Genomic DNA, 15,039 nt, shown 5'->3' with positions numbered 1-15,039 from the left:
GGAACTTGCTTCCCAGAAAGGCAAATCAAAGAACAACATTTTGCAAAGAATCCCAAAATGGTTACAAGGGCTTTCTAAGAGAAGTCTAAATTGAACAGATAATTGTCTCACATTTTGTAAAAGGCCTAAACTATTCTCACTGAAAAGCAGTAATTGAATCTGTAATTACTTTGGTTTCACTGGGGACATAGGCATGGATTCTAAAGATCTAATTGTGATGGTTGTTTTCTTAATCACTCTTATTGCTTCCTAGCAACACTACCTTCCTTCTTTCCATGCAGGAAAACTCAACAGTCAATGGTGGGCAAGGACACTATGAGAAGCATTTAATGGCACCCACCCAAGGGCCACCAAGGCAAGAGTGAGGAGGGGTGTGGAGGGCCCCACTGCTTATTTGCCCTTCTGATGATCCAGCCCCTGTTTGTTCTATGAACAAAGGCTTTAACTTCTGACATAAAAGTGATTTTTGAAAATGAACGTAGAGGAACTGGCAAACTCAGCCCATGGGCTTCCCTTTTAAAAACACGGAATCACTTCCTCATAGTCATTTCAGTGATGCCGGGAATGTTCCTCTCACTCTCCAATTCACCCTCCACCATTCACAGAGATTTGATTTTTAGAACTTTGTCAAAAGACAAAATTGCATAAAAAATTAGTTTAAAGTTCTAATTGGCTTTTATTAGCAATTCTCAAATTGGGCAACACCTCACTCTATAAAATGGAATCGCTGTCCCAACGCACTGAGTAAAGGAGGTTGGCTTTATAGGCAGAAAAGGTCTGAAGAAAGAAAGCAGAAACAAGGAATAAAAAGTGGATTGGTCATTTCAAAGTTACTTTACTTGTAGGGTTAAAACAAGGGGATCTCTTATCATGCCAGCTCAGGAAAACTGGTCCCCTTCCCTTTTTTTTATCTTTTTTGTTTGTTTGTTTTGAGACAACATCTTGCTCTGTACGGTGGTATGATCTTGGCTCACTGAAGCCTCAACTTCCTAGGCTCAAGCAATCCTCCCACCTCAGCCTCTTGAGTAGCTGGGACTGCAGGTGCATGCCACCATCCCCAGCTAACTTTTAATATTTTCGGTAGAGACAGGGTTTCACCATATTGCCCAGGCTGGTCTTGAACTCCTGAGCTCAAGCGATCCTTCCACCTTAACCTCCCAAAGTGCTGGGATTACAGGGATGAGCCACCATATCCAGCCGAACGAGACCCCTTCTGATTGATGGCTATGGCTCTCCTGTTATTTGGAAAACTGATCGGTTTCAAAGTTCAGGTTAGTTCTGTGGCATCTAGCACAAGTGACTGCATGTTGGTTTGGTCTGAGTTGGTGGGGCCTACTGCAGGGCCTACTCCAAAACAATGGCCTCCCATGAACCCTGTTTGGCAGTCTCATTAAGGCATTGCTTCTACTTCACTGGTTTGTTAAGTAGAAGGTTTAAGGTTTGTCACCTTTTTCTCTGAGGGCAGGTTTTAGTAGAGACTTGGACAGAGGGCATGTAGCAGAGAGGATACAGGAAGATGGAGCTGAGAACAAAATAAATACAATAAAATAAAAATTCTCCATACTTTTAAAAATATTTAACAAAAACTAACTTTGACTTGAGTTTATAGGTTTCCTATCCTTTTTTATGTAACATTAGATATACACTTTTAACAATTAGGCAGTATTTGGTATTAATCATGAAGCAGCATCTTATTTCTAGGTAGATTCTGTCTATTTTTTTAAGTTGTTTTAAACTTTTTAAAGATTTTTTAGTTATGAATTTATTTTATTTTTGAGACAGGGTCTCATTCTGTCACTCAGCTGGAGTGCGGTGATGTAAACTTGGCTTGTTGCATCCTCAACCTCCTGGGCTCAAGCAATCTTCCCACCTCAGCCTCCCAAGTAGCTGGGAGTATCGATGTATACCACCATGCCTGGCTAATTTTAAAATTTTTTATAGAGACAGGGTCTCACCATCTTGCCCAGGATAGTTTTGAATTCCCGCCTCAGCCTCCCAAAGTGCTGGGATTACAAGCATGAGCCACCGTGCCTGGATGTGAATTTTTATTTAAGAGATAGAAAGAATAGGAACAACCCAAAGATCCTCTAATAGAAATAACTAGACATTAATCAAATGTCTAGTTTGATTAATGGTATGTCTATGTTTAACTTTTTAAGAAACTGCCAAACTGTTTTCAAAAACTGACTGGGCACAGTGGCACTTTAGTGTAATCCAAGCTACTTGGAAGCTGAGATAGGAGAATCATGACTTTACAGCCCACTTCCCAAGTTTCCCCAAATCCTTGTCAACACATGTTATTGCCTCTCCTTTTGATTATATCTTTAGTGTAAGCTATTAGTAAAATAACTTTCCAGGAAAATTCTTATAGGTTTTTACCTTTTAACCTACTTTTTCTGAACACTTGCTGTGGAAAAAGTACAGTGTATTTGATGATGACTGTTAGGAGGCAGAAAAGGTAGAGAAAAGAGAGGCTGGGCTCAGTGGCTCATGCCCATAATCCCAGCACTTTGGGAGGTCAAGGTGCGTAGATCACTTGAAGTCAGGAGTTCAAGATCAACCTGGCCACCATAGTGAAACCCCATTTAAAAACAAAAAAAGATGGAGAAAAGAGATACAAAGATTTATAGGTAAAACGAACTTAATTATATGAACCAGAAATCATACAAAAGACTCCAAAATGTTTAGAAGCCAGTCCTTGAGATGCAGATTTAATGCTAAAAATATTGGCATTTTCAGAATATTACAATGACGAATGTTGACAGTCAAACAGAATTTTATTGTTAAGCTTGTCTTGGAAAAACCAAGACTGTTTGATTGTCTGTGATTGAGGCACAGTCCCTAAAGCTAGTTTGGAAAAGTGACAAATGTTTCAGGCTGGGATACAAAAGACAAATTCTAAATAAGGAATGAAGAAGAGAATGAAACATGGAGGAAATTGGTGGGACATTCTGTGCCATTTAAATATGTTGACTCTTGTTAATGAATGTCTATATAGAGGTCAAAGGTGAGGAAAACAGATAAAGCATGGGTATCTAAGAAAGGTGTGTTTTCTATCCAGGAAGACAGGTCAATGGAATACGTAAATATAGTGATACAAACTTGAAAGGTAGTAAAAGCCCTTAAAAACAGAGTCAGTAAAGATTTTGTAGTCCCTGGTTCATAGTTACAAAGTGGAAGACACCAAAGCCAGGAAATATACCACTTTATAGTTCATTACCCTACTATTTCCAGTGAGATGTGTGCAAAAGACTTGTTGGACCTTATTGCCAATTGGCATTTGAGACTATCTACAGTTCTTTTTTTTAATAACCTCATTGAGGTATGATTTGAATACCATAATATTCATCGATTTTAACTGTACAATTAACTGTATAAGTGTACAGTTTTTTTCATAAATTTTTAGTAAATTCATTGAGTTGTGCAACAAATCAACACAATCCCAATTTAGGACATTAACATTATCCCTATAAGATTCTTGTTTACCAGGAATTTCTGTTTCTATTCCCAGCCCCAGACAACCACTAACCTCCTTTCTGTCCTTGTAGATTTGCTTTTTCATATCAGTAAAATTAGAATATGTGATTTTTTTTGTCTGGCTTCTTTCACTTAGCATAATGTTTTTGAGGTTTATTCATGTTGCAACATGTATTCAGATTTCATTCCTCTTTATTGTCAAATAATATTTTATTGTATGTATCTACCATACTTTTATCCATTCACTAGTTGGTGGGCATTTGCATTATTTCCACTTTGGGCCTCTTATGACTAAATCTGCTATAAACGTCTACCTAAAAGGCTTTGTGTGAACATATGCTTTCATGTCCCTTGTATAGATATCCAGAAGTAGAATTTCTGAGTCATATGGTATGTCTATGTTTAACTTTTTAAGAAACTGCCAAACTGTTTTCAAAAATGACTGGGCACAGTGGCACTTTAGTGTAATCCAAGCTACTTGGAAGCTGAGATAGGAGAATCATAACTTTACAGCCCACCTCCCAAGTCTCCCCAAATCCTTGTCAACACATGTTATTGCCTCTCCTTTTGATTATAGCTGTTCTGGTAGTGTGAAGTAGCATCTCAGTGTAGTTTTAATTACATTTCCCTAATGAATGATAGTATTAAACTTCTTGTCATATGTTTATTTTGTATTTGTACTTCTCTCTTTGAGATATCTTCTGTAGCTATAGCTTTGACTTCCTGAATTCTGTCCAGAAATTTCTAGTTTGAGTGATGCCTGTGATGGAAAAGCATGAAAGTACACAGAGTATACATTTTTTAAGGGTTACTAAATACCCCTAAAACTTCACAAAACAGAAGTCCTTCTACTCTGCTAGAATTATTGTATAGGAAAACTCAGTATAATCATTTTCATAATATTTGGTAGAAGAGCAGGCTCGTTGTAAAAATTGGGGATGTTTATTTTTCTTTAGGGCTTCTTTTTTCTACTTTTTCATTAAGCGAAGGACAAGACTAAACTGCCTGGAGGCTTGTTTGCTTTCTCAGCACAATAAAAAAGTCAAGGAAAGACAGCAGAGCAAGACAGAATTCTTCAGAAAAACAATACCAAAGGGAAATAATAGTAACACCACGTTAGAGAAACAAAATCCATAGAATCAAGCTTTACCTGAGTGACAATGCTGATGGAAATAGCATGCAAGAGTCTTAGTTCAGGGCCTATTTGAAATGGATGATAGAATTTTTCCAATGTATAACTTATTATGCTAACAGGATAAATAGTTACTGAAGATCTCCCTAAATTAGATTGACCTCAATCTGTAAGGATCATAACTTTCAACAAAGGCTCGTTTTGCTTGCAAAAAGATTCACGCAAGATGCTTAGATGGACATCATAAAAGTATTTCAGAGGACCACCTCTCCAGGACCCAAATTGGTTGTGGAGGCTAGGCACAGTGGTTCACACCCTGAAGCCAGGAGTTTGGGACCATTCTGGGCAAAAAAGCAAAAGCAAGACCTGTCTCTACAAAAAAAAATTTAAAACAGCGGACATAGTAGCATGCACCTGTACTATCCCTTGAATCCAGGTCGAGCCTACAGCGAGCTATGATTGCACCACTGCGCTCTAGCCTGGGCAACAAAGAGAGATCCTGTCTCTAAAATTAAAAAAAAAAAGTGTAGGTTGTGCTGTAGGATCACAAAAACTTTGTGCCAGTTAAACCACTTTACTGCCTTTCATGAATTAGTTTCCACAACTAACGTAGAGTCTGCTGTTTGAGAATTTCACATGCCATTGTTTGTGGCTTTACATTCTCTGGATCCCTGTTAGATCTTTGGTCAAAAGTGACCAAGGAGGCATCTTTATACTATTTTCTCCTTTTATTATTTTCTCAGCTGACAATTCTTTCCCTCTTTTGTTGATTGGGTAAGGAATATCTGAGTGTTATTACTACTAGCTATACGGCAACCTCTTATAAACTTCAATATATCGTTAAAAACATTGGTTGATTTGGGCATGAGGTAATTCTAGAATTCTTTTTTGCTTAGTATGGCATGTTGATAGATTAGGGGTAAATGTGAATAAAACATTGCAGATATCTTTGAATGTATGACTTACAAATAACCTCAACATTTTAGGCTAGCTAAATGTATCTTTAAAAGGTAATTTTCACCTCACCTATAAATGAGAATTAAAAGAAAAATTCTTTGATTTTAAAAGATAAATTCTCTGATTCTCATTATTCTCATCAGTAAAATGGGAGTAATGTACACTATCTCACTTAATGATTATTATTCTCACTTAATGAATCATGATATTAAATTTTCAGTATCATTGACCAATAATGCAAACATTTTGAGAAAACATGGCTTATAAATTTCTGTCATCCCTGATGTTAATCAGTTTTTCTTGCAAAATAATTAAGTAATGCCTGCTTTTAGTATTAAACATTTTTTTAAGTTCAAAACCTACTAAAAGTCTACATTTATAAAATTATTACAAACACTTAAAAGTTACGTTTTCAAATTATGAGATTGTGTAGATATGTGAATTCCTATAAGGTTATACACATATCAATTTGGGCAACACAATTACATAATAATTGGAATATTTCCAAGCACTTGTTTTAAAAATGCTTTCTCCTAGCACTAGTTTCATAAGAAGGTAGTACACTGTCACTGGTCATTAAAAAAACCATCATTACTGGCTGGGAGCAGTGCCTCACACCTGTAATCCCAGCACTTTGGGAGGCTGAGGTGGGCAGATCACCTGAGGTCAGGAGTTTGAGACTAGCCTGGCCAACATGGTGAAACCCTGTCTCTACTAAAAATACAAAAATTAGCCAGGTGTGGTAGTGGGCATCTGTAATCCCAGCTACTCGGGAAGCTGAAGCAGGAAAATCACTTGAACCTGGGAGGTAGAGATTGCACTGAGTCGAGATTGTGCCATTGCACTCCAGCCTGGGCAATAAGAGCAAAACTCCATCTCTAATAATAGTAATAATAATAATAATAATAATGCACCAACATTACCAAGTGCTGACAATGATCTTGAGCAACCTGAATTTTCATACATTTCTGGTAGAAATGTACATTGGTATACGCTCTGGGGAAAACTGTTTGAAATTATCCACTAAAGTTAAACGTGTACTTTATGACCCAGCATTTCTACTTTTAGGTAAATGCTCGATATAAATGAATACTAATAAGTAACACATCTATAAGAACATTCATAGCAGCTTTATTCATGATAGCCAAACAGTGGAAACATCCAAATGACAATAGAATATTCATTCTCATTGTTGTGTAGTATTTTATTTATATGATACAATCTTTTGTATCATATAAATAAATATTTAAAGTTGAGTAGAAGGAGCTAGGCACAAAGGAATACACAGTGATTCCATGTACATAAAGGTCAAGAAAAGGCAAAGTTCATCTATGATGGCAGTAGACAAAGTTATGGTTACTTCTGAGGGGGTATACTAACTGGGAAGGGCATGGGGGTGCTTCTGGGGTGCTGGAGCTGTTCTAAATCATTATGTGGGTCATGGTTGCACAGGGTTGTGTGTGTGTGAGCGTGTGTGTGTGTGTGTGAGCGTGTGTGTGAGCGTGTGTGTGTGTGTGTGTAAAAATTCATTGAACTGTACCTTTCAGATTTTCATGATCATTATTCATTTAACTACAGAATGTCATAGAGATTCCACCATTTAAAGATCTTGTTTTTATAAAATTACCCATACTATCTTATAGGTGCTGGAACAGTTAAACAATGAAGAGTAGCCACAATTGGCAGAGCACTTTCTCTTCCTACAGGATAGAGCTCACTTGTACCAAAGCTGACGTATGACTGCCTGCTATACAATGCAGAGTAAATTTAAAAGTTTATTATTAATTAAATTTATTTCCCACTGTTACAATAAATAAATTGAAGTGTAGACGGTTTCTTTCCTCTTGCATATTTCTTTGCATTTATTCTCAGTACATATTTTTGTCCCCTCCTTTGTCCCTTCCCAAACCCCTTGCTCAACTTTGGAAACTTGATTGAATTACACAACAGTTGCCTACCATGATAGTAGTGGGATATTTGCTCAGTAAATTCCTAAAGCAAAAATGGACAGTTATGCCCCATTATGAGATAGAATTGGCAAATTCTTCCTATAAAGGACCAGAGAATATACATTTTAGACTTTGAGGGTCATATGGTCTCTGCCATAGCTTCTCAACTCTGTAATTGCATCATACATAGACAATACATTTTAAAAAGTGGCTGTATTTCAATAAAACTTTCTTATGAACACTGAATTTTATAGCATCACAAAATACCATTTTTTCTTCTGTTTTAAAACAATTTAAAATGTAAAAATCATTCTTAGCTTTTGAGTCACACAAAAAGAAGTGATGGACAGATTTTGGGTCTCAGGACTTAGTTTGCAGAGCTCTGATTTAGAGTCATGTAATTTTAAGTAATAACTTGAATCTCAGCCTTCAGTTCCATCATTTCTAGTAGGTTGTCAAATTACCGTATGCTGTTAGAGGGTGCTTTTATTTATCGTTCCTTTAAGAAGCACTAAATATTAAATCTAATATCAAAGGCTTTGTTTCCTCTTTGGCATGATTGTAATTCATAGGACTTCTAATAAAAGAGGATAGGTTTGTAAAAAGTTCCACTGAGATATTTGAGGCCTAATCCTTAGTAGCTACAGTGTCAGTAAGAATCACAATGCTTTTCTGCATAATCTTAATTCTGATTTGATAAATAATTACTTTTTAAAAACCCTTCATTTTGAAAACAATGAAATAACTAAGGCAGTATATAATGCATCTATTTGAGACCCTCTGGCCAAGTTCTGTGGCTCCTTCCTGGGTTTTATGGGTCCTGACACATGAGGAAACAAATATTCACTGACATTCAAGAAGGTCAGAGGTATAAGTAACGGCTCCACACAGCATAGCATTTTCAAGACAGGCCTCCAAGTTGGTTCCTCTCCATTCCCTGCACTATTTGCCAAGAGACATGAACGGCAAATCTTTAAATTATTGAACTCTGTCATTCTCCTGTCATCCAAAATCAGGGTGGGTTTTTTTCTGATGAGTTCTATGTGCATTTTCAAAATTGTTATTTCTATTCAGACTGAACCATGTAAAAAAACATCTGAAAGGGTAAATTTGAGGAACGACATCACGCTGCTTTGTGTCTCTCACCCATTCAGCCCCAAATGAGGGATCCCTCAGCCGTAGCAACAGGAACAGGGGACAAAGGGGCACTGATTTTCCGTGAAGGTGAAATCTGCTGCACAGGCCCCAAGACTCCCTGCATATAACTCAGCTTAAGCCCATCTCCAGGAACCCCTCCTGGGTTTCTGTGCTCCATTCTAGAGTCAGTACTTTGCAACTAGCCTTGTCCTTCTTCATTTAGGGTGGATACGGGGTAGACTTGGGAGACCTGAAACAAGATAAATACAGAGTCAACAGAAGAACAAACTTAGGAGGAAAGCCAACTGGGCTCAAATCTCAGCTCCACTCTTCAGTGTAGATGGAAATAAACAGTTATTGAACACCTGTTCTGTGTTGGAAACTTCACATAAACTATTCCAGTTGTTAAACAAGAAGAGAGGAAGGAACAAAAAAAAGGTTTCCCTTATTTAGTTGACGTACAACAGGAAAGAAAACTTCTGAAGGAACTGCTTCAAAGCAATGAAAGAGACAAAGGTTGTTTTAAAAGAGGGTTTTGCTTCACATATTATTCAAGTGACCAGGTTGACTTTGTTGAACTTCTGATTCCGTGACAGCAGCAAACTCTGCATGTGTGCTCAGGGTTTGCCATGCTGTGGTGTACTCTCAACCTGAAAGAGTATGCAGCATAATGGTTGTGAATCTCTGGAAATCAGGGTGTCACTTCTGTTTTCCAGAGGACAAAGATGCCAGAGGGGCTTCTGATCAATATGCTATGAGACCACCTATGGAAGAGAGAGAACAACTCTTTAACTGTGGCTTTACTTAGTAAACTTCCAAACGATTACTGAAATGTCATCATTAGACACCTTAAGCAACTAGCAGAAAATTCATATTTCTAACTCAGCCTCTTCATTCTTTTTCTGTCTTTCCCTGTGATCCAGGAGGAAGGATGCTGGCTTCTTATCGTACAAAGATCACCTGCCAGTGAGCCAAGTGGTGGTTGGAGATACTGACCGGCAAGGCTCAGAAGCCAAATTGAGTGTGGGTCCTCTGCGCTGCCAAGGAGACAGTAAGTTTGCATGGCAGCTATGGCTTGCACTTTCATATCCCATTTAAATATTGTTTCCAGGCTGCTCAGAAGATGCCTGCAATCAGACTTGCTCTTCTGTGGCTCCTACAGAAACATCACGCAACCCAAGCAGAGCTAACTTAGAGGAGGGGAACAGCCATGAAGCCTCCAGTACAGGAGCCGAGATTTGGGCATAAAGTGGGGATATCCATCTTTCCTCTGTATTCATATGTGACAAGTTTGACTACCTAAGTTTATGATGATATAAATAGCAGTGCTAATAGCATAAATGCGGTACTCAACAGCTGTGATTCCACTGAGTGCTGCTGTTAATGCCATTAGGATGACTATTTATATCACCATAAACTCAGTTTATGGTGATATAAATAGTAGCATTATGGCTTAATGTATCATTGTAAACTTGGATTATGGCCATATAAAGTTTGACATTATTGCTATCAAACTTCATCATCATCATCAGAGCTTGATGGTCCCTTGTAAGCCAAAGATTGTTTCTGTAACTATGTCTTGTTTCAGGATTAGTCACCCCAGAGAGGAATTTGGGGCTGCTAGCTTGGACAGTGGGAGGTAAGGGAGTTGGAGCGATGGTCCCTCCTAATTAAGGGCACCATTAGGATTTTATGTTGTTTGATACCCTCAGTGTGCTTTATGTGCAGTCAGAGGGAAACAGTGACGTGGCTGCACCGTGGTGATTCTGCAGCAAGCGCCCTGGGCATCATTTTCCCTCTTCTTTTTGGGACACGTGGTTTAGGCAACTCTCCTGAGAGTTCTATGCTTTCGTGAGTATGTGCAAGGCATCCGGAGACCTGGATTCTGCTCCCCGAATAGCTGACTTGCCAGGAGACCTCAGGCAAACGCCTTCATTGTCTTAGCTGTGGTAATGAGAATACCACCAGCATCCCACTTCCTCCTGGGAAGGCTGTAAATATTTTAGTGCCTGGATTTGGATTCCTCCTAGCAAAGCATTATGTTAGATGGAGTATTATTACCACTTTGTAAATCAATGGAGAATTAGACCTACTTGATAATAAATTACTGCGTCCACTCAAAGAGGTGTCCTAAGGAACGTAATGATGCATGCTTAACAGTTTCCTACTTAGTAAATTGAGGTTGTCGGCAATTAAGCAAAGCCATGTTCCTAATACAAAAGGGAGATGGACTTTGTACTGATTTTTCTCTACTTACATTGAAAATGCTACCTGTAAAATTGAGACTGGCCAAGATCTTTATCACACACGTATTAAATAATAATACTTCATTTGTTCAGTCAGGCTTAGTAAAACTGTTGAGGAAGAAATTTAATTTCAACTGCCTAAGAATAGGATAGTCACCTAAAGTAATAGTATATATGCATTTTAAACAAATACTATAAGAAATGAAAGATAGCGTTGCTCTAAAATTAGGAAGACTGTCATGTGTTGTCTAATGAAAGTCATTTTTTTATGGAATAATTACTCATTAGCATATAAAGGTAAAATATTCCTGGCTTACCGATTCTAATTCTGAAGTTAGCTTTGAATTTGAGAAAGTGTTCCCATTAAATGATTGATTAATAAAAATTTCACTCCTGCAAACTTTTTTTCTTGTTTGTTTTGTTTTGTTTTATTATGGTTTTCTTTGAGACGGAGTCTTGCTCTGTCGCACAGGCTGGAATACAGTGGCATGATCTCAGCTCAATGAAACTTCTGCCTCCCGGGTTCAAGTGATTCTCCAGCCTCAGCCTCCCAAGTGTCTGGGATTACAGGCGCACACCGCCACGCCTGGCTAATTTTTGCATTTTTAGTAGAGATGGGGTTTCACCATGTTGGCCAGGCTGGTCTCTAACTCCTGACCTCACGTGATCCACCCGCCTTGGCCTCCCAAAGTGCTTGGATTACAGGCGTGAGCCACTGCACCCAGCCTTCTGCAAACTTTTATTACCATTCTTAAAAAGAAGATTCTAGGAACATTAAATAGTAGATGCTGCAGTATATGAGCAGTTTATAATTAATATTAGCTTATTTGTTCTTAATAAATCAACCACAGGAAGAATTTATTGTGAGACTGTCATTCATCTAGAACTTTCCTAGGTGCTCTGGAAAATAAGAAAAAGAAGTTCAAACCATGTTATGTGAAATGAACATGAAAAAATATTGGAAAACACAACTTGGTTTATAATTTAATTTTAGGTTTTGTGATATAAAATTATTGCAGCTGATAAGAAAGGAGCCATAGAAGGTGTATTTCAGGCAGACTTTCTTTTTAAAAAGAGAAAATGGGAAAAGTATAGTGGTCATTGTTCATTTGCATTTCTATTCTAGGGCTGTTGGTCTTAGAAACATTTTTAGAACCTATTAATAAAATGAACTGTTATTTATTCACATTACATGATCTCAGTATACTTATAATTACTGTAGCTTCAGAGAGACTCTTTTGAATCATATTTTACCTGATATTTCATGAAAGCAAAAGCAGTCAACAGTTAATGGCAATTATGTAGAATACTTTTGTGTCTGTGAGAGAGAGAGAAATCTCATTGTTTTCCAGGCAACTGAGAATAAGTATTCTACCTGGTACTTGAATTGCCTTGTAGCAGTCAGCAGCTGTGAAGCCCATGTGCCCTTTAAGAATGTTCTCACGTGGACACAGTAATGATAGAGCGTTCCGTATCAATTGCATTTTCCAGTTTTTATACATATATGATCTCCTTGGATACACACAGCCTCCTGTGAATCCGGTAGGGCAAATATTAGTCTTTCTGCTTTGCAAATGAAGAAAATACTTCTTTGAAAATGGCATTTACACAACAAATTTCTGAGCACGCTTTCAGGATCTGAGAAGCTTCAGGACAAAAGATGGAACAGAGAATAGAAATAGTTGTGTCTGTACAAGATCAGAGTTGTTTTCCCAACTGCACTCTCTTTCCTGAGCCAATTGTTGATGAAATTAAAATGTCTTAAAAATATTTCATTTGGGTCTTATCCCACCCCTGGCCTCAGCCATCCATGTCAGTTACCAATATAGTACAAACATTGTAGGGATTAAATGTATGTAATTTAAAAAGTGGCATGGTGCATTTGTCCTGCTGTTTATAGAGATGAACTTACTTTGTGTCATTTACTGAAGTCTGTTCAAAGCTACAGCTTATAAAGACTAAACCTGTTGTTGAAAAATATCTCTTGGTTTGAGGAGTTGAGTGATGATAGCCCTCAGAAGCTGCCTCTTGAATTAGGCCCCAGTTTCATCCTCTAGTCTCAGAGAATGAAACCATTTTTGTGGGCTCAGCCCAACCATTTCAGCAGTTTCGGTTGATTTCATCATGCCTGCTGTGTTTTATTTTTGCTTTGATTCATCTGAACTCACACCCATATAATCAAAATGCTAAAGAAAATCAGTGAGTGCCACTCAGATCTGCTGCATTTCCCATATAGTGCTGTGAAATGCTTATGTCCTTACAGGGGTGTGTGTGTGTGTGTGTGTGTGTGTGTGTGTGTGTGTGTGTGTGTGTGTGTGTGGTTTTTTTCTTTCTTTCTTTCTGTTTTGCAAAGCCTATCCGAATGGAAACTTCAAATCTAAATGACACTGAAAGTAGGACTGGTGATGGATGGTTCACTAAAATAAAAAGTGCTGTGAAAATACAAATCCCCCTCTTAAACTGGGTGTACGCACCTAGAAACAAAAGCCATTTAGAAGATCAAAAATCAATGATTAGGTAGACGTTGTTTCAAATTGAAATATGTAATCATCTTTGGAGATGGCTGCCAAACTTTCATACTTTCATGAAATTAGTTAAAAAAAAAAAAGATTTCCATTTTTTGGAGGTAGAAATCTCATACTATGTCTGATGAATATAATTAATTGTAGGAATATAGTATTTGGTAGACAATTGCTTTATTTTCAGCCATATGATGTAAAACTTTACCGTACTCCTAGGGATACAGGGACTGTAAATAAATACTTTGGAGCAAGTTTGTCAGAACCATAGGAAAGGTTTTAAAAAAAGCAAATGTTTTCAGTAAACCATGTAGATAGGTAGAAACAATTCCAGAAAATGTCTTATTCAAGGGCATCTTTCAAGGCCATGCCAGAAATACTGGCTGTGAGGCTGGCGACAGAACACTGGAGTCATACTGCAGGATTAAGATGCAAATTCAGTTTCTCAGAGCTATGGAGGTGACCCAGAGAGATAAGGAAGGAAAGGCAAGGCAGTAGTAACACGTCCAATTCTGGAACACTCAGAGGGCAGACAAAGCTGTGTGTAAAGAAATAAAGATATTGATGGAGATTCATCCAAATGATGGTGAATATTTGTTCTTTGGGAAAGTTATTTTATGTGCCAGAGTAATAGGAAGGCCATGATCTGTTTTTTGCAAGAATTTTACAAGCCAGCATCATAACCTGCCATTCCCTTGCCAGGAAAGATAAGGTGGCCAGGCGTGGTGGCTCACACCTGTAATCCCAGCACTTTGGGAGGCCGAGGCAGGCAGATCACTTGAGGTCAGGAGTTCGAGGACAACCTGGTCAACAAGGTGAAGCCCTGTCTCTAATAAAAATACAAAAATTAGCAGGGTATGCTGGTGGGCACCTGTAATCCCAGCTACTCAGGAGGCTGAGGCAGGAGAATCATTTGAACCTGGGAGGCGGAAGTTGCAGCGAGCCAACATCGTGCCTTTGCACTTCAATTTGGGTGACAGTGCGAGACTCCATCTCAAAAAAAAAAGAGAAAAAGAGAAACAGACGAGGCCATGTCTGGGTCTCCACGTTGTTTCTGTACCAATGAAACATTTCCAACAGGGGTGTAAATGAGCGTAACTCTCCTTCAGAAGATAATACCCGTGAGAATACATAGGCCACATACTGAAGGAGAAACCACCTCTCACCTGGGCTCAGGAAGCGATTCTCCTTATTGAGAGGAAGCAGCTCTCCAGGCTCCAGAGAAGAGTTCAAAGTTTATTTATCTCCTTTTTCTTTGCTGCTTCAGGCTTGGAAAAGACACAAAAGGAAAACGGGCTAGCATGCAGGTTCTAAACCAATCACTTTAGATTCATTTTCTCTCTTGATTCTCCCAACATCCCTTAATAGGTGATACTGTGGATCAAACAAACAAACAAAAAGGCACCTCTGTAAAATATTTAAAGAGGTTAATTTAAGCCAAAGATGAGTGATCATGGCCCAAGCTACAGGTTCAAGAGGTCCTGAGAACATGTGTCCAAGGGCTACAACTTGGTTTTTATATGTTTTAGAGAGACATAAGGCATCAATCAATATATGTGAGGTATACATTGGTTCAGTCTAGAAACAATGTGAGAGTGTGGCTTACAAGTCATAGGTAGATT

At 38.2% G+C, this 15,039-nt stretch overlaps 1 protein-coding gene across 1 annotated transcript in view; it reads left to right on the top strand.

The window, feature by feature from the left end:
• Nucleotides 1-15,039, top strand: part of CNTNAP2 (contactin associated protein like 2) — a 1,672,147-nt gene that overhangs the window by 1,213,796 nt on the left and 443,312 nt on the right. The window contains 1 exon segment of the mRNA XM_030933000.1: nt 9,576-9,703. Coding sequence (XP_030788860.1) covers nt 9,576-9,703 — 128 coding nt within the window.

Source organism: Rhinopithecus roxellana, chromosome 6 (assembly GCF_007565055.1).
Source record: "Rhinopithecus roxellana isolate Shanxi Qingling chromosome 6, ASM756505v1, whole genome shotgun sequence".
Taxonomy (NCBI): Eukaryota; Metazoa; Chordata; class Mammalia; order Primates; family Cercopithecidae; genus Rhinopithecus; species Rhinopithecus roxellana.
Note: the sequence above shows the minus strand (reverse complement) of the source record. Positions and strands in the feature narration are given on the sequence as shown.